This window comes from Periophthalmus magnuspinnatus, chromosome 13 (genome assembly GCF_009829125.3).
Source record: "Periophthalmus magnuspinnatus isolate fPerMag1 chromosome 13, fPerMag1.2.pri, whole genome shotgun sequence".
Classification (NCBI taxonomy): domain Eukaryota; kingdom Metazoa; phylum Chordata; class Actinopteri; order Gobiiformes; family Gobiidae; genus Periophthalmus; species Periophthalmus magnuspinnatus.
This window is the reverse complement of record NC_047138.1, coordinates 28,580,201-28,600,164: the sequence shown is the minus strand read 5'-3', so window position 1 is coordinate 28,600,164 and position 19,964 is coordinate 28,580,201. Positions and strand designations below refer to the sequence as shown.

Below are 19,964 nucleotides of genomic sequence, written 5' to 3'. Positions count from 1 at the left end.
GAAACATTCCAGGGAAAGTTATAGTTTCCCAATGGAGACAAGCATGTGACAGACCATCCACCAGAAAAGTTACATGGTAAACCTTTAAGAAACAGACAAACAAACCTTGCAGTGATCTCGAAACTCAATTCAGTGTCATCCACATCCAGGTACGGTTTTGTGGGCGTTACAGTGAGGTTGAAGGCAGGGAGCACTAAATAAGAAGTAAAAATAAAAATATCATTTTTGCAATCACTAGATTCAAATCAAACCTAAAGAATTTTCAATTGACTGAACTAAACTGTGTCAGATGAAGTAATAGGCTGAGTTCATGTGCTAGAATGTGGTGAAGCCATAATTTCAGGGGCTATAGAGTTGTTAAATGTGATGTCACTTCCAGGTCCATTGGCTAATTGAAAACAATGAACATGTTTACAATTTCCTCTTTGTTTAGCTACACCACGTTAAACAGAGATCAGTCGTTTAAAGCTAACAAGATTATAAGTATATATCTATAGTTATAAATGTGACAGAAAGTGTACAAGGAAGGCTGAGATAAGGCTAAGCTAACATTAGCTGTGACCAATAGTTAGTGAGATATGCACAGTGGTAATCCTATGTTACGATGGATTATTACTACATAGCTTAAATAGGCCCTCCAGCGTGTCCCGGGGAAGACCCAGGACACGCTGGAGGGACTATGTCTCTCGGCCTGCCTGGGAACGCCTTGGGGTCCCACCGGAGGAGCTGGAGGACGTGTCCGGGGTGAGGGAAATCTGGGAGTCCCTGCTTAGACTGCTGCCCCCGCGACCCGGCCCCGGATAAGCGGAAGAAAATGGATGGATGGCTTAAATACATGGCTTTGATAAAATTTATGTTTAAACATGCACTTTTGAAAGGTAAGTCTCTTGCTGTGAAGTGTGGCTGGGCTATGCATAACTGTACCTAAAATAGTCTTAATAAAGCACAAACTAAGACTTAAATTAAGACTTGAATTAATTAATTCATGAACATATGAGTAGTTTTTAAATAACTTTTTTGCATAAGAGCTTTTATGCAAAATCATTTTTTAAGCTTTCTATCATGTTATAATGTTCCCTCATCAAAATGTTGTCCATGCATGTTTGAGTATTTTAGCAATCTTTCCTGGGCCCTATTCAAACCCTCCTCACAATTAGCTGTACAATGCTCCACCCACAAGCCTAAATCACCCACACTCCCACAAGCCTAAATCACCCACACTCCCACATGACAATTTTCCATAAATGTACAAAACCATGGTACAAAACCGTACACTACAACTTCACAAACCTGTGATGCAATGTGCAGTAGTTTCATTAGTGGGATGCACACTGATGTTGTGATAGTGCTGTGTTGTGATAGTGCTCTAAAGGGGGAGTAACAACGCGGAGAGCAAAGGGAGGGGAGACTCAGAGCATCAAAAATAAAAGTGAAACTTATAAAACATGTCAATTTTCTACAAATATAGCCCTATTAAAAATATGATATATGGATTAATTATCCATTCCAAACTCAGTGAGCTACACAGCTCTCAACATCTTAGATTACCAAATATCAAAATCAAATATTAAAAATGTCATTTTAAACTTTTGTGTTTTCATGTAAGGAGGGTGCATGTGGGCCTTTAGAGTAATCTTATTTGTATATTCATACTAAAATAGTATAAATTGATAAAATTATCCACTCTTCCACATTTCTTTTATATTAAACCTGACTGATCTGTCAAAAGAATGTTCCACAGTCACATGACTTTCTGTCCCTCTAAAATGGAAGCCTTTTCTGGTTTACCGTTGCCATGGTGAATGCTCTTTTTAGGAATGTAAGGTCTTGTGTCCTAAACCAAACTCAGGGTTTACTATCTCAGAGTTTTCAAACTCTGTTCCAAACCTGCTTCGCAAAAACAGAAAACTCGTTGTTGTCTGTCTCTGTGAGTTAACCCTTAAATCCAAGGTTTATAGAACATAATAATGTAAAAGTGCAATTAACATACCATATTTTTTCACTTCAAAGGTGGTATTGAAGTTGTTCTGAGGCCAGTGATCAAATCTTGCTTGTATAGTCCATTTTCCTTCACTGCTATGAAAACATAAGTTGTCAACACACTTTAAAATACGTAAATATTATTTACACTTTCTTTTAAAGAATAAAGAAGACTTGCTTTGCAATTTCAGGAAGAGTGTAGGAATGGGTTAAGATCCCATGATTTGGTATCTTGCTGTCCTTCTGTTCAAGAACAACTCCATCTGAATTCTTAAAAACAAAAAACAAATGTATTTTAACATTTTGGTAATTTTAACCACAAAGAGCATATTACACATGGCTCATTTTAACATTTATTTAATGTTTAGGAAAGTACCAACCTTTATATCCAAAGCTACACCATATGAATCACTGGCTTTGAACATCGTGGAGGAGACATATGCGCGTATCTGGACTAAAAAAGAGAAAAACAAAGACTTTCAGTGTTGAAGTGTTCATTCTCGTGTAGCTTTACATAAATAACATTGTGTTAAAGTCCATATGACAGGTTTTCATGTTTTTCTACCTACTTTGGTGGGATAGTACCTGTGGTTTATATTTATCATAATTTTACATGTTTAATAGCAATTTGTGTGTTGTTGAGCTGATGTCATCAACACCTAAAATTCCCAAATTATGAGTCAGACAGCAACAGTTACAGAGAGGGGGGCGACAGTTTTTCAATACAAAGTGAATCGTGTGTGTGCAATTACAGCCAGTGTGGGTCCTAAGAAACTTACGAGATGTCGGCTCAGATATTGGTCTGCGTCAGGTGGTGGGGAACCAGAGCACCTTGATGAGAAAGGTGATCTACTACTGGAACAAGACGGAAATGGGCAAGATGCGAGAACAAGGCTCTGTTGGAATGCTACTACTCCCGTGACCCAAGTCAAAGGGGTTACATGAACACGATGTGGGGAAAATGGTTATTTTGAAACCTCAGTGTTCCAACATCGGCAAAGGGCAACAGGTATCACAACTTGAGATCGACGAGGTACAACACAAATGCTATGACAAGGGGGAGCCAGAATGACAGGTCAGAGGTAACATCACCTTCCCAACTGGAGATTGGGTACGAAGCACCCAATAAATAACACGCTGAAAGAGGCAGTGACTGATCGGAAAGATAAGATCATGGCCCGAATGAACACAAGGCAACCCCAACACCAGTTACAGAGACTAAGTGAAGTACCATCTGAAAGTCTCCTACAAGATGTGAATGCAGCATTGAGAGTGATCCCTACCTCAACCATCACAGAAACCAATGAGCTGATATACACTTTAGCAGCAGTGATCCTAGAGATGCTTGGCTATAAGAGCAACCATGGGAGCTATGAGAAAAAATACCCACCATGGAAACGATGGTTAGAGGCTAAAATCAAGGCAGAGGGGAGCAAAATGAGCCAACTGTAGGAGGCCCAGAGAGGTGCAATAAAAAAAAAAACAAGTACCCAAGAGGTACAGCCAGATGCCCATACCCGAAGCACTGGGAACTGCCAAACAAAGGCTCCAAGTTTTGGCCAGCTCCCCACTGAGGGTACACACGGGATAATGAAGCCAGACGAATAAACTGTCTGTTTGCAACACGACCGGCGAAAGTGTACGCTCAATGGCAGGGTAATAACACCAGAGCAGACCCACCTGGAAACCGAACAGTACTGGAAAGGTATATGGGAGAAGAAGGCATCACATAACAGTGATGCACAGTGGCTGGTGGCTCTGAGAGAAGACCACAGCAACTGCCCTGAACAGAATCCAGTCACCATTGCAGTGGCAGACATCCAGGAAAGAGTCTAAGGTATGAAAAACAGGACCACACCATTGATTACAAGAAAGCCTACGACTCAATGCCAGACACATGGATCACTGAATGCCTGGACCTGTACAATATCAACAGGACTCTTAGAGCCTTCATTACAAACTCGTGAGGTTGTGCAAAACCACCTCTGAAGCCAATGGCAAGCCACTTGCACAAGTGACCATCAAACACGGCATATACCAAAGAGATGCACTGTCCCAACTGCTGTTCTGCATAGGTCTGAACACCCCAAATCATAAACAAAACTGGCTATGGATACCGACTCAGGAACGGGGCCACCATCAGTCACCTCCTCTACATGGATGACATCAAGCTGTACGCTAAAAATGAGTGAAACATTGACTCACAGATCCACACCACCAGATCTACAGCACAGACATTGGAATATCATTCGGGCTTGAGAAGTGTAGCCGGATGGTGACAAAGAGAGGGAAGATAGTCCACACAGAAGGGGTCTCCCTTCCAGAAGGAACAGTAGCAGACATGGAGCACAGTTACAAGTACCTTAGTATCCCACAAGCAAATGGCAACCTTGAAGAGGAAACAAGGAGAACAGCCACAGTCAAATACCTGAGAAGAGTAAGGCAAGTCCTAAGGAGTCAGCACAATGGCAAGAACAAGACCCAGGCAATAAACAGCTACGCCCTGCCAGTAATTAGATACCCAGCAGGGATCATAAGCTGGCCAAAGGAGGAGATACAGACCACAGATGTTAAAATCTGAAAACTCCTGACACTGAAATTGGAGTTCCATCCCAAATCCAGCACCCTGAGACTGTACGCAAGCCATAAGGAAGGAGGCTGAGGACTAGTGTTTGTGAGAGCCACATGAAATATCTATCAAGGACAATGCCTCAACAAATTATGTGCTCAGCGAATGTCTGTGGAGTGTGGAGGAAGAGGTGCTGGAGGAACCATCATGGAAGGACAAGCCTCTGCATGCGATGTACCACTGGAACATAACTTAACTGGCTGATATCAAGAAATCCTACCGATGACTCCAAAGCTGGACAGAAGGACAGCAAAGAGGCACTTATCCTGGCTGCACAGGAGCAGGCCTTAAGCACCAGAGCAATAGAGGCCCAGATCTACCACACCAGACAAGACCCAAGGTGTAGGCTGTGCAAAGAGGCCCCTGAGACAATCCAGCACATAACTGCAGGGTGTAAGATGCTAGCAGGGAAAGTATACATGGAGCAGCATAACCAAGTGGTGGGCATATTGTACAGAGACATCTCTGCAGCATACAGACTGGAAACCCTGAAGTCAAGGTGGGAAATGCCTCCAAAGGTAGTGGAGAATGATTGAGCCAAGATTCTATGGGACTTCCAGATACAGACTGACAGAATGGTGATGGACCACCCGGATATTGTGGTGGTGGATAAACAACGGAGCAAAGCCGTTGTGGTGGACATTGCAGAACCAAGTCAACAACTTTTAGAGTGAACATCAGGAAAAAGGAACATGAGAAACTAGAGAAATACCAGAGGCTCAAAGAAGAGTTGGAAAAGGCCTGGAAGGTGAAGGTATCAGTGGCGCCCATGGTCATCGGAGCACTCGGGGGAATGACCCCCAAACTGGAGGAGTGGCTACAGTAGATCCCAGGAAAAACATCAGACATCTCAGTCCAGAAAAGTGCAGTACTAGGAACAGCAAAGATACTGCACAGAACCCTCAAGCTCCCTCTGGTAGAGGTCCCGAGCATGGAAAATGAGGGGATGAGACCACCCGCAGAGGGTATATACACACTACCCCCCCCCCCCCCCCACCACCCCCCCACACACATATATATATATATATATATATATATATATATACCCACACTTTCACAGTCTATGGTTATTTCATATCTGCTGCCCATGTCCAACAGGGAAATTAAAATTGTAACTTCACAAAACCTTATATAATGTTATGTTAATTATGTTTTAGAGATGATCAGGCCTGTCAGATGCACGTCTTCTTACCTATATCCCCTGGTTTGTAAATGGGTTTGTTGGTTTGTATAAAGATGTATCCAGCTTGAAAAGAGACCAGGATGGCTCTCTTTTCAGTGTACTGATTCCCAAAATTAACTTCCAGATTTACGTACTTGTTTTCTTTCTCATTCCTCCTTAAATATGTTGATGGTACCTGTAATTTTAAAAACAGACCAACTTGAAGCTAAGAATTTCACAATAATTACAATATTGACTTATCAATAAATTATAGGGCCCATATAATGTAATGTCATGTTGTTTCCTCATCACAAACATAACTGGAGTTGTGTTTTGTTTCATTCACACATGTTTAACACACAAACCCTGAGACTGAGACTGAGTTCTTTTCTCAAACAGGAAACACTCTGTTCCACCTTGTGGTGTCATGTGGTAATACAGGAAGTGCTCCACTGTGTTTTTAAACTCCATACACCTTCACTAGAATCATTTTGATCATTTCAGCTTGGCAATTGCCAATCTATACTGAACTAAAGATAAAAGGGGCTGTTAAATTGAAAACTACAGCTTCATGACATCACAAGATGGAACATGATGGAACAACAGATGTAGACAGACTAATAATGCAGCACAAAACACAACTCCAGGTATGTTTTGGGGAGGTAATAATGTTCTAACATGGCTTAAAGCTCACAGTAGTCAATTTAACACAATATAGGACCTTTAAAAGACAAATTACACAGCAGAACTTTTTACTAGATATTTCAAAAATATTATAAACTCGATATAAAAAGTATGCTCTGACCCGGATGGATGCTAGCGTGTGGTACTTGTTTTGCGCATTGAGGGATGCGTAGTGCGTGGTCAGTTCTCTCTCTGTGCTGAAGTCTGTGATCCTTATGGTAACTCCGATGGTGCCTGTACCTTCGTTGGCCTGAAGGAAAACATTCTCCTCGCTGTCGGTCCGAATCAGATTTGGAGCCACAACCACAAACCTTTAATCAAGAATTCAATGTTAGCTGCAAGAAAAAAAAAAACACTCCAAGGACCAGACTGACTAAGCATTTATGTAGCAGTTATTGAGTCGGTACAAACACCGCTAGCAATTTAATTTTTTTGTGGGAAATAGCTAGCAACTGAAATAAACAAAGTGACATAAATTTTGGATTGTATTGGCTTCTGCTACTGCCGATTAACTTTACTTGTACAAGCACAGAGCAGTTTCTCCTCTTAATACAATAACAGTTTCTATAGTCCTTGGTTAATAAAACCATTACCATCAATGAATAATGTTAATTTCCTTATTACTTTAATGTTAATTTCTAATTCAAAAATATGTCATAACATTACTTACAGCATCATAGCGTTACTTGTCATAACATCTTAATAATTTGACCTTTTTTTCTGTATCAAACCTTTCGCAACTGTTCTCAAAATAATAACACTGTAATAACATTGGCACAGAGTCAAAATGTGGCTAAGAAGAACCAGTTTACAATACACAATATAGAGCCAACGGAAAAAGAGCAAAGTCTATGCTAAGTGCTAGCGCGGGAATTAGCATAAAGAGCTATTCACAGAGCTAAATAAAACACAACAAAATGCAAACGTCTAGCTTAGACTAGCAAATGTTACAACTGCACTTGTATTGTTATGCCTTCATATGAGTCATTTTTATGCTTGTTCAGACCGTACCAACCTGAAATAAAGTGACAGAGGCATTAATTTCGGGACGTGTGGCTTTGTGCTACTGCAGCGCTTCCAAACCGTCTCACTGCCATCAAGTGGTGACACTCGGAATTACAAGTGTTCGTTTCACAAAATAAAATCACTACCACTCATACTCATTTACAAAATTACATTAATTAAAAACTATGTGAATATTGAATATTGAGTCTATTCCTTACTATCAAAACTAGCAGGAACTAACTCAAACCAGGACGAAACAAGAATAACAGTGAATGCCCTTTAATTCATACATAAACAATAAAATAACCTACTGTCCATTACAGAAGTGAAGAGTTGCGAGAGTGAAAACCAAAGATCTGGGAAAGGTCCGGTGAAGCATGTTGACCAGTGCTTGTCTTACCCCAGACTGAGAGGGGACCTGTTGTCTGAGCTTTGAAGCTCTAACATGTACTCCCAGAACTTGAACTTTACTCAGTTGAGAAAGACCATTTCTCGTCAGTGAGTCCCTAATTTGTTTATTTAGATGTTGGAAAAACCTTTGATCTCAACACAAACATGATCTGGTAAATATGCTTGCAAAAGATTATTTCAGCTGGAGAGCTGATTACACTAAAAATATTGCTCCTAGCGTGTAACTTGTCTCCAATTTGATGATGTAGCTACAGATATTCAGTTTTTGAACTTCCTGTATTTTTGTACTATTATGGAAATCTTTACTTACAGCATTTTACCGAATTTGTACTTTATTCATATAGACTGAGTACTGGTATACAGACCTTAGTCCCAGTTTCTTAACTGTTAGTTCAACTATATTATATCCATCTGACCTCAAGAACTGTTTATCCTATGTCTCAAGAAGTGTTTTGACTTTGTGCTCTTTTAACGAGTTTAAACTGGTTTTCTGGTTCATGTAATTTTTATCTGTGTGGTATAAATATACTGTATGTACTGACACTGACACAGCCTGGGACAAGACAACACTCTGACAGGAACAGGACATTGCTTTAACAATTCAGACTCTTTGATTCAAGATTTGCTTGTAGAAATTCCAAAACAGTACAATTTTAGCTTTTCTTCATAAGCCACTTAACATATTATAACTAAACTATTATAAATATTTACCACAGGTACTATTCCGGCAAACAAAGCAATAACACAGAGCACATTTAGATCACGCGTTATCTTTTATTGTTTTAAAAATGTTATATTCCCCATAAACAACTTAACATGTTTAATAAGTCTCTCCTGTCCTTGCTCTCTGCGCTAAGTCACTCACTCCACAGAGCGCTATCAATGTTCATTCTGCTCATGAAACTATTGCACATCAGTCAAATTGTAGTGTACAGTTATATTTATGGAGAATTGTGGGTGGGAGCATGAGTGACAGGCTTGGACAGAATCTTACAGCTAACGGTAAAGAGGGTTGGAATAGGGCCCAGGAGAGACTGCGAGATTACTCAAACTTGAATTGATTACAAAACATTCATTACAATTTTATTAGCTTGCTAAATTCTTGCAAAATTCTTTTAGTTCCTGTATGGCCTTATCATTTCTGTCACATTTTATTAAACCTTTCTTACTTTCATGGTAGACAACGTTGACATATTTAATAACATTCGGGTATCCAGGGTTTTGCAGGGGTTGTGGGAGATAAATGTCCTCTATTGAATGATGCATCACCACCAAAATCATCTTTTTCCCATTGGCTTTCTCTGAAAACAAATAACAAATTAGTAAAGACCTTCACCTAAAACACTGTCCAAATCCTAATTCTTACTTGGATGTACTTTAACTTGGATGTTCTTAAAGGACCTATAAGTGATTTTTTTTTTTCCCTCCATGTGTTTTTCTTGCCCCAGTAGAGATATACTGTATAAGCAGCTCTTGAGGTAAAAATGAGCCCGCTGTATCCTGTCTACATCTGTTTAGAAAGCACTTTATTGTCCGATAATCAGGAAGTGCACTGTTAGTATGCCTGTTGTTGTTAGCATTAGTGTGATGGCAAAGCTCTGGTCTCTGAAAGTTGTGAAAAGCACTCGAGGTGAATCATGATGTTCGCGATGCATAAGGTGAGTGAGGAATAACTTTAGACCACTGCAAACTTTGAAATAAACTAGTTCTACCATTTCAAGTCAGTACAAATCAGGTACAGTGCCTTTAAACCAATTTTAGCAGAAATACTGAAAATGTTAAGTGGGAAAGATGGATTTAATGACTTCAATGAGAGCCGTTTCAGATTAATAAATGTGTAGAACTCAACTCAGAGCTGTACACATATTAAAAGGGGCTCTACGTGAGTTTTCTGGTGTAGGGTCTGCCACCTGCTTGTGTCCAGAGATTTGTGGTTTGCTTGGAATGTTCCACAGTATGTTATTAAACAGGTGATCTCTGGTGTTTTTATTTCCCTCCAGCAAAAAAGTTACATAGTGCACCTTTAAAGTGGACCTAAACACTAAGTGCTTCAGTTCTCATTCCAGGTGCTAAACTGTGAATATAAACTGAAATAGCTATGATCACTTCCTATCTGGAACGCGGCGGTTAGCAGGTTAGCTATGACCATTTTTATACACAGTCTATGGTTGTAAACTCCTGTTTGCCTTACTTCAGAACTTTCTGGCATAGCGTTTAGATTAAGGAGCGTCTGATGCAAACCCGTGAAAACTTTGAACAGCAGGTTATCATCGCTTTGGACTTATACGCGGGATGACAGATCACGGTATAACCACACACTGTGGCATCGGATCAGTGCAGAGACGCATTGCACCTCATGCAGGACCTACATACACAGAGACCCCACAGTGTCACTCCGTGAAAAACTACATTAGGTTTTTACTACAGTAGTTGGTGACATCACACAGAACTGCTCTGATTACAGCCAGGTGTTTCTGAGTAACAAATGCCTGGCTGCAGAGGTGGAATTTGAAGTGTGGATACCTGTTAGACCAATCACACTGTTCCACATATGTCCAGACCCCGCCCCTCCACCTCACTCACTCTCCTCTTTACTCCTCCAGGTACTACTCAGTTTAAGCAGCTCTATTTGAAATGTGGTTGTGGTTTAGTCCCACTTTAAGTCATATAATGAAATCAAGAAGGAGTCATTGAAACCCATGGACCAATCTAGATCTAGAGACAAATAATTTAACCTTATCTCACAATACAGGGGTGTCAAACTCAAATTCACAGAGGGACAAAATTAAAAACTAAGACTAAGTCGCCACCCAAACTAAATATTTATTGAAAACTTTCAACAACATCTGCATGTTTTTTAAGAAGGGGTGGATTAAATTTGAGTGAGGCAACAGGTAGGAAATGCAAATGAGAGTCAACAGAAATGGTGGGGGCCAGCGGTAACACATTTGCAAAGCATTCTGGGATTCGTAGTATTAGAGATGCATGCGCTCTACTGGTGCAGCGGCCGGCGGGACAGCTCTAATACATATTTGATATGATCTTGTGGGCCAAATATATTTATATCGAGGGCCAAATTCTGACATGTCTGTCATAATAAATACATCACTTGTACAAACACACATTTACCTGAGATATTCCTCATGGCATCTTCCATGTCTGATCCTGAACGAGACGTGACAGGACAGAAGACCAAGACCACGTCACAGTTTGCAGGCTCTGGACATATTTCTACATGGATGCCCTTTAGGATCTCTTGATCAGCACCAAATGTTTTAGCAGCCACTACAATATAAACTTTGGCCTTTTTACTTGATGATAATGATAAAGTTAGGCTGGGTGTATAAGAAAATAGTCTTGATCCCAATCCTGGAAAAAAGACACTTTTTAAGATTAATCACAACCATAACAATTCAAGAAGCAACTAGCAAATCCAAGTTAGTTTACTCACGTTTTGTACCAGGGTTGACAAAAATACCCATGTACTACAAACTACATAGTTATTTATTTGAACATAAATAGGATCAAATCCAACCTTTCTTGTAAAGGTTTTAGAATGGTCTGCATTGATTTCAGAATTGAATATAAGACCATTTGTTTATATTTAAGAAACTACCATTATTTTGTGTTGAAATCTGCAGTATTTTAAAATTACCATTTGTAAATGTATTTGATTTTTTCACCCCCTCCCCTCACCTTTTATTCAGGCTTATCTGTGCTCCCTGCTGTTCTCTCAGGCCAAAGCTGGCACACTCACTGCATTTACATACACACAGAAATACCTCTCTTGACCCAGTCTAAAGCAGGTCAAAGAACCAAATAGGTGCAAACAGGGACTACGATGCATTCAGGCGCTTGAAGTAAATTGCAAAAGAACTAAAACTTTGCAGGTATCACTGATAAAAATGACACAGAAATACATAAACATTTCATTTATAGTAAAACAAAGCAACTGCGCTTTGCGGAGAGACTGTAATTTGTGATCGCTGCTGATCTAAACTGAGTGAATACACATCCAAACACACTTCTAATGTTTTCCTGGCTGTTTTTTTTACATGTTTTTTACCCTGTGCCATAAATGCCTCTCCTCTGCACGCTTACATGCGGCAGGTATCCAAGTACAAATTGGCTTCTCCAAATGTATCATTGAGATTTGATTATTGACACCTCAATCGTCCTGGTTTTACATGCATTAAAAAAAAAAAAAATCATGATCCTAGTCACCGGTATTCATTCATTGTTCATTTCAGCCTATTTTGAATCTGTTATTACTGTATTCATGCATTGAAGAGAACATTTATACACAATATAACAGCATGTACCTTGTGGTCTTATTTTTCTGATAAAGCTAATGATTGATATCGACAACCAGTATCAATAATTGCTCACATGAGTACCCAGTTTGATAGTATTAGTATTGATTAGTATCTGTTTTTTGATACTTTTGACAACCCTGCTATGTACACATATGCATTTTATTGTTCACTCAAATTTCATGTGGATAGATAAAAAGTGTACCTTTTGTTTCTTGGGGTTTTATGCGTTCTACTGTTGTGGTTATGGCTTTTATTAGCTCATTCAGGTTAATGACAGGTAAGTTTTTCTGTCGATAGTCCTCTGCCACTTTCTGTAGACCTTTGGGAGAAGAAACACAGACACAGAGTTATATTAAAGTTTAAAGCTGCAATGTATTAATTCATACACCTTTTGTTTCTTATATCATAAAGCTTCAGTCACCCACAACTCTCCTATATCTGATTTACTGTTACCCTTGAATGGTTCCCCCCCTGATCAGAACTGGGTTAGATGAAGTAAAGTGTTATTTGTAACTTACACAGCCACAGGAATCAACTACCCTTTGAGACTATTACATCTGTTTTACAGTGCAGATTGGGCTCACGTGGACACAGACTGATCAGGGGTTTCATTTTGTCTTTAATTTATTTTTTAGGGTACACTTTATTGTCCCCATAGGGAAATTTGTCTCCTGAATTTGACCCATCCTTCAGTGTCACTGGGGCAACCTGTCAGGAGCAGTGAAATCCATGATCTTGAGCTGGGCTTGGTCAGAACTACCTTAGCCAGAAGATTTGACCTATGGAGCATGTTTTGGGTTGATGGGGGAAACCGGAGTGCCCACTTAGACATGGAGAATCATGAAAACACCCAAAAAGGGCTGGATGACTTTAAATCGAACCCAGAACCTTCTTGCTGAGAGGCGTTCAAACCAAATGTGAAATAAAAAACACTTTTCTATCAGGCTAACAGCGTGAGCTGAGGTTCACAGATGATGCATTCATTTGTTTAAGCTAAACAGGAGTTAAAGTCTGAGTCTCCTAAAGGTAACAGTTTCATTATTTTTTTTAAAGTTCAAGGGAACAGATCAGGTTCAGCAGTTCCCTTTGTCATGACAATATTGTTCTAATATCTGAATGTACAGATCATCTGTAACCTCTCTGCTCATGCCCCCTGTACTCTTCTCATTCCTTACTTGGAGTGAGCCATATTGCCAACCCCCGTTTTCACCACCACCAGTGCACACCCACTGCTCTGTACTTACTTTGTCCTCCAATTTTATTTTCTTAATCAGTGTTACGCTCAGGATTTGGCAGTGTTGCATAGCGTTTGTTCTGATGATGTTTTAGATGAATATTTAACATTTTTATTATTACATTTTATTATATTCAAAACATGCTAATTAAAACATAATATTCCATGTGTGCCGTAGGTTATAGCTTTATAGCAGACACAAGCACAATAGGTCCTGTTTAACCAACATTACAGATGGAACTCACTTTGGCCTTGATTGGAGGCCACTGCTGACCTGACCTTTACCACTTAAATGTAATGAACAAAAGTGTGATGATATTCATACCATCGTGTAAATGTCGTTCATCAGGCACCAGACACTTCAGTTTCTCAAGGAGGCCTTCTGTTGTTTCTTGTGGATTATGATTATGGATGGGCTGAAAACATAAAAAACATGTGTGTTTACTATGAGTGGGATTGCATCTCCACAAACTTGACTCATATTTGGCGTGGAGGCCTGCTTGTTTCCACGGAAATGTTGAGGAGAAGATGACGCTCAGAATTCTCTCAAATAAAAGCAGTAAAGCTGTGTAAAATTTAACCCAGGACTATGATTTTTGGTACACATCATATTTGATGAGAAATGCATTTTACTCCTCTTTGTTTTGGTCTGAGTGGAGGATATAATACCTGCTGGTGGTCACTGTTGTAACCGGTGGGAGAGAACGTTGTACCATAGTATAAGTACATATAGGAGCGCACATTTTTCTTTACATATAATACATCCATCCATTTTCTTCAGCTCCTGCCAGGTTGCGGGGCCACGAGTCTAAGCAGGGACTACCAGACTTCCCTCACCCAGACACGTCCTCCAGCTCCTGTTCAAAGTCCTCTAGAACCTCTAGAGAGCGATCTAAACATCTAGGGTCCTTTGGGACAAGTCTGAATGACATCCAAGTTCATCTAGCTGCTCAATGGACAAGTATGAAGAACATCCACTGTATCTAGCTGCTATAGGTACAAGTCTGAGAAACATTCAAAGTTTAGACCCTAGAGTGAAATCAAAGAATACCCAAGGTCCTCTAGCTGCAAATGGACATGTCTGTGAAACATCCAAGATCATATTCTTGATGTTGAGACAAGTGTGAAGAACATCCAACATCCTGTACAACCTATAGAGAGAAATCTGAGGAACATCTAGAGTCCTTTAGCGACTACTGAAGCAAGTCTCTATAAAATGTAAGTCTCTCCCACAAATGATTATTCCCCATCTGCCCCTCAAATGTAAGTGAGAACAGCATCTTTCTCATTTTGAGGAATAATTGCACTGTATTTTATGAACTGTAAAATCAGTTTAACTGAAAACTTTTTTTTATGTTAAAATGTCATTAACAATAAATGTGTCATGATTTCAGAGACTAAAATCAAACCATTTTTACACTAAATTGATCAAAAATCTCGTATGCCATCTTTAATTCACAATACAAGTTATTATCCCACCTGTCGCAATTGTGACCAACCATACAACTCACTTTTTTGTGTACTTTTTGACAGTGTTCATAAAAAAATAACAGTTGATCAAGTCTGACTACTACAAATGACACATGAATTTCAAAATTTAATTAAAAAATTTGAGCATTAATAAGTTAATAATAGGTGTAAATATCTGTTAAATAACATTGTTTTGTTAAACTTACCAAACACTGAGTTTTCTCAACAACTTCATATGATTCAGACGGTTCCATGTTACTTTCTGATGAAAGAGAAAAAAAATGTAACTTCTCAGGTTCAAACGTTATCCAGTTTTGTACCAGTGTTATATTTTTGAGTTGTCAAATCAATCTTCTATTATCATGGCATCTCAGGGTGACAGAGCGCTGTTACTCTCTCCTCACTGTGCCCCCACTGCTGCTGTTACGCTCTCCTCACTGTGCCCCCACTGCTGCTGTTACGCTCTCCTCACTGTGCCCCCTCTGCTGCTGTTACTCTCTCCTCACTGTGCCCCCCAATAAATCAACCAGAACATCAGCAAAACTTTAAACTGTCCCTTGCTGGAGCATTTTAGCAACATTACAGCAGACCTATTTGGCAAAATGGACTTTTTAGAGCTTTTAACCATGTGAAGGGTATGTTAAGTAATAAAGCTTCTTAGTTGCATCACATATACATATATCAAAATACTAAATGCATATTAGTTCGAATAAAGCTTTTTAGGTGCATTATATATACATATATATCAAAACACTGAAATCAATGAATGTTGTCTAATAAGCACCATTTTTATACCAAATTCATATATCCTTTGAATGTTGTATCCTTTTGAAGGTTGTTTAACGAGCACCATTTTGTACTAAATTTTGAGTACTGGTTTGATACTCTAACACTGAAACTATTTATTCATTAATGTTGTATCCTTTTGAAGATTGTCTAACGAGCACCATAATCTAACACTGAAACTATTCATTCATTATAATAGTCCTCCTTTAAAGACAACATTGTGTGTTCTGAATTAGGGGAAACAGTTGAGTGTTTTGCAGAAACTCCTTTACAGAGATAAGGCAGCCGTAGGAGACTTAAGGCCGGTGCAGTTAGGGATGTCCGAGAGAGAGGTGAACGAGGCCGGCAGGAGGAACCAAGGCGTCAACCTGCTCAACATAATATTTGCATATTCATGTTGTATTTTACCTCTGGGTCAAGGGAAAGGCAGGTAGTCAGAGTGCCTGACTGTAAGTCCTGCATACGTAGGTTTTTAGGGAAACGTTTTGACCCAGGGTTATGTATTAGATTGTAACTGTCAGGGGAATAAACTTTTGAGATTTGAACTGATCAAATCCAGTCCTCATTTTTGACAGAACACGCCTAACACATGTTATAGATGTTTCCCCTCAGCATTTGCTCACCTGAAGTTGTATTTGGAGTGATTTGTGCATGTTTGAGCAATCTTTAATCGGTTATTTTCAAGAAGTCATATTGCCAACCCCCGTTTTCACCACCACCAGTGCACACCCACTGCTCTGTACTTACTTTGTCCTCCAATTTTGTTTTCTTAATCAGTGTTACGCTCAGGATTTGGCAGTGTTGCATAGCGTTTGTTCTGATGATGTTTTAGATGAATATTTAACATTTTTATTATTACATTTTATTATATTCAAAACATGCTAATTAAAACATAATATTCCATGTGTGCTGTAGGTTATAGCTTTATAGCAGACACACGCACAATAGGTCCTGTTTAACCAACATTACAGATGGAACTCACTTTGGCCTTGATTGGAGGCCACTGCTGACCTGACCTGTACCACTTAAATGTAATGAACAAAAGTGTGATGATATTCATACCATCGTGTAAATGTCGTTCATCAGGCATCAGACACTTCGATTTCAGGAAGCGGCCTTCTGTTGTTTCTTGTGGATTATGGATGGGCTGAAAAACATAAAAACATGCGTGTTTACTATGAGTGGGATTGCATCTCCACAAACTTGACTCATATTTGGCCTGGTGGAAGGCCTTCTCCTGCTTGTTTCCACAGAAATGTTGTTCTTTTGGCTATAATATTCCACACTATCTGTCTTCATGCAGAATGTTCCAAAGTATGGTTTTAACTTTCTATTTCCATGGAATCATGCAGTTGACTTTCCACAGAAAGTTACATACTATCACTTTAATAATAATAATAAGAGTTTTAACCCTTTTCCACCCACTGGTCACAATTGTGGCCACCTAAAATGTTGTACTTTTGAAGCTCTAAATTTGTTAGTGTGTATATTTTCAATGTATTTTCTGAAATATGTGCAATCTCATATAACACATGAAACGAGATATCTTGAGGAGAAGATGACGCTCAGAATTCTCTCATATAAAAGCAGTGAAGCTGTTTACATTTAACCCAGGACTATGATTTTTGGTACACATCATATTCTCTATTACCTTCAGTGATAGAAAGTGAAGGTCACGTAGCTGCTATAGGGACATGTCTGAAGAACATCAAAGATCATGCAGCTACATGATCGTAGACAAGACTGAGGAACACCCAAAGTCCTCTAGAACCTATAGAGAGCAATCTAAACATCTAGGGTCCTTTGGGACAAGTCTGAATGACATCCAAGTTCATCTAGCTGCACAATGGACAAGTATGAAGAACATCCACTGTATCTAGCTGCTATATTTACAAGTCTGAGGAACATTCAAAGTTCTCTAGACCCTAGAGTGAAATTCAAAGAACATTCTGCACAATGGACATGTCCATCCAAGATCATCTACCTGATGTTGAGACAAGTCTGAAGAACATCCATAGTCCTGTACAACCTATAGAGAGAAATCTGAGGAACATCTAGAGTCCTTTAGCGACTTTTGAGGCAAGTCTGTATAAAATGTAAGTCTCTCCCACAAATGATTATGCCCCATCTGCCCCTCAAATGTGAGTGAGAACAGCATCTTTCTCATTTTGAGGAATAATTGCACTGTATTATATGAACTGTAAAATCAGTTAACTGAAAACTTTTTTATGTTAAAATGTCATTAACAATAAATGTGTCATGATTTCAGAGACTAAAATCAAACCATTTTTACATTAAATTGATCAAAAATATCGTATGACATCTTTAATTCACAATACAAGTTATTATCCCACCTGTCGCAATTGTGACCAACCATACAACTCACTTTTTTGTGTACTTGTACGTTTTCATAAAAAATAACACTTGATCAAGTCTGACTACTACAAATGACACATGAATTTCAAATTTTAATTAAAAAATTGGAGCATTAATAAGTTAATAATAGGTGTAAATATGTGTTAAATAACACTGTTTTGTTAAACTTACCAAACACTGAGTTTTCTCAACAACTTCATATGATTCAGACGGTTCCATGTTACTTTCTGATGAAAGAGAGAGAAAAAAAAAAACTCCTCAGGTTCAAACATTATTCAGTTTTGTACCAGTGTTATATTTTTGAGTTGTCAAATCAATCTTCTATTATCATGGCATCTCAGGGTGACAGAGTGGTTGGCTCTTCTTGTGGCTACCTGGCTGGCGCCCTGTGTAGGTTTTGAAACTTTTTTTGTTTTTTGAGCTCAGTTTTTAACATCATATCAAGGGATTTTAACCAACTAAGAAGTGCAGTAAGTGCAGTTCAAAGGACAAAATAAGGGACTGCTGGATTGTGTGACATGAGCTGTTTATATTTCCTGTATCCATGGAGACTAGCTATGGACCTCTGAAATGCTACAGACCTTTTAGGAAATATAAAGAGAATAGCCTGTCTCATCACCAACAAAACAACCAAGTGGAGTAAGAGTGTGAACTGAGAGTGTGGCACAACTGACATTTGACCAGCACAACCAGCACAATTTTTTAATGCAATGGAACGCTTTGATTCTTTGCCATGTCCACAGCCAAAATCTGCAGAACTACTCAAATCCTCAAAATCTTCAACAAATAAACTAATCTAATCTATCAAGAAATGTTTTAAGCAGGTGTAAATGTGTTCATACACACTGATCATGTTGCCAGATAGAAGGACATTTGTTTTAGATGTGGCTGATTTACTCAAAACTGAACAGAAATGTATGTAGCCTGTGCCCTTACTGTTTTTATAAAAGGTACTAAAATCACAAATACCTTGGTTGCAATTGCTTTAACCTGCAGATAGAGGCTGCACTAGCACTGATTAAAGATTGGCTGCAAGTGCTGGGTTTTATGTAGTGACCATTCAGATCAGACAGGGTGCTTTAAGGTTTAAAACAACTGGGTTTCAGCGCTGAAACCGGCAGCTGAAATGAGAGACTCATGTGAGGCTCATTCTGCTTTCTGATTGAATAACTGTTTTGAGAACCATAACATCCCATTATAACAAACAACTTAACCATCATGCGAAATGCTGTTGTAACTGAGAATAAATCAGCATTAAATCAAAACCTTACATGCAGTTCCTTTAATAAAAAAGGCATATCCCAGTAAAAGTTCTGAAAAAGTCTCTTACCTTCACATGAAACCTGCTTGGGAGAAAGACAGGACATTGTACTGTTTGAGCTGCTCGCTGCAGTGAGTCACTGTCCCTGTGCGCAGTCTCTGTGTGAGTCTTTATATAAACACACCCCTCCCACGGGCTCTGAGGGGAAACGAGGCTTTTACGGGAAATCACAACTTCATAGGCAGCCTCATCTTATTTTCTCATCTATGTTATAAAGTTACGACGGAGTATAAGGGTCAGTTAAATAAAATAAATTATGCAGACGCTATGAGAATAAAGTCGTAGCATTTCGACATTAAAGACGTAATTTTACGAGAATAAAGTCACAGTACTACGAGAATAAAGTAGTATTTTTATGAGAATATAGGCTGCTGTGCATGAATGAGTGACTAGTGCATTATGAACAATTTGGAACATTTTGTTCAGATATAGCAATTAGAAAACGAAAATGCAAGAGGCAAGCCTTACATGTGGTACAGTTAGTTAAATGTTAAATGTTTGTGTTCTGTTGCATAAAGAACAGGCGCAGAGATCTGTAGATCTTTTTACAGTCAGGTTAAAGGCACTACACGGTGAGATTGTACCAGGGT

At 39.0% G+C, this 19,964-nt stretch overlaps 2 protein-coding genes across 2 annotated transcripts in view; both read right to left on the bottom strand.

Annotated features, from left to right (window-relative positions):
* The window catches only part of LOC117379872 (complement C3-like), a 50,154-nt gene extending 42,292 nt beyond the window's left edge, over window positions 1-7,862 (bottom strand). Inside the window, exons 1-7 of the mRNA XM_055225777.1 lie at window positions 7,772-7,862; window positions 6,577-6,766; window positions 5,802-5,967; window positions 2,361-2,434; window positions 2,159-2,250; window positions 1,991-2,073; window positions 106-193 (exon numbers count right to left, since the gene is read on the bottom strand). Coding sequence (XP_055081752.1) covers window positions 106-193; window positions 1,991-2,073; window positions 2,159-2,250; window positions 2,361-2,434; window positions 5,802-5,967; window positions 6,577-6,766; window positions 7,772-7,839 — 761 coding nt within the window. The 5' untranslated portion in view covers window positions 7,840-7,862. The remainder of the gene's footprint in view (window positions 1-105; window positions 194-1,990; window positions 2,074-2,158; window positions 2,251-2,360; window positions 2,435-5,801; window positions 5,968-6,576; window positions 6,767-7,771) is intronic.
* A 769-nt stretch (window positions 7,863-8,631) lies between these two features.
* LOC117379987 (uncharacterized) lies at window positions 8,632-19,501 on the bottom strand. The gene is made up of 8 exons (XM_033976688.2): window positions 19,384-19,501; window positions 18,225-18,280; window positions 16,740-16,824; window positions 15,098-15,153; window positions 13,747-13,837; window positions 12,390-12,506; window positions 11,001-11,240; window positions 8,632-9,172 (listed from the first exon to the last, which is right to left on the bottom strand). Exons 1-8 carry the CDS (start codon window positions 19,418-19,420, stop codon window positions 8,958-8,960), a joined length of 897 nt encoding a protein of 298 aa, XP_033832579.1. The 5' UTR covers window positions 19,421-19,501; the 3' UTR covers window positions 8,632-8,957.
* Window positions 19,502-19,964: the final 463 nt, after the last annotated feature.

Bases quoted from the DNA above. Each gene is read 5' to 3' on its own strand.
- LOC117379987 (XM_033976688.2), bottom strand. From the start codon at position 19,420: ATGTCCTGTCTTTCTCCCAAGCAGGTTTCATGTGAAG. The intron at 13,838-15,097 runs GTAAGTTTAACA...TTATGTTTTCAG, and splicing joins TTGAGAAAACTCAGTGTTTG to CCCATCCATAATCATAATCC. The intron at 12,507-13,746 runs GTATGAATATCA...CTTCTCCCAAAG, and splicing joins TGAACGACATTTACACGATG to GTCTACAGAAAGTGGCAGAG.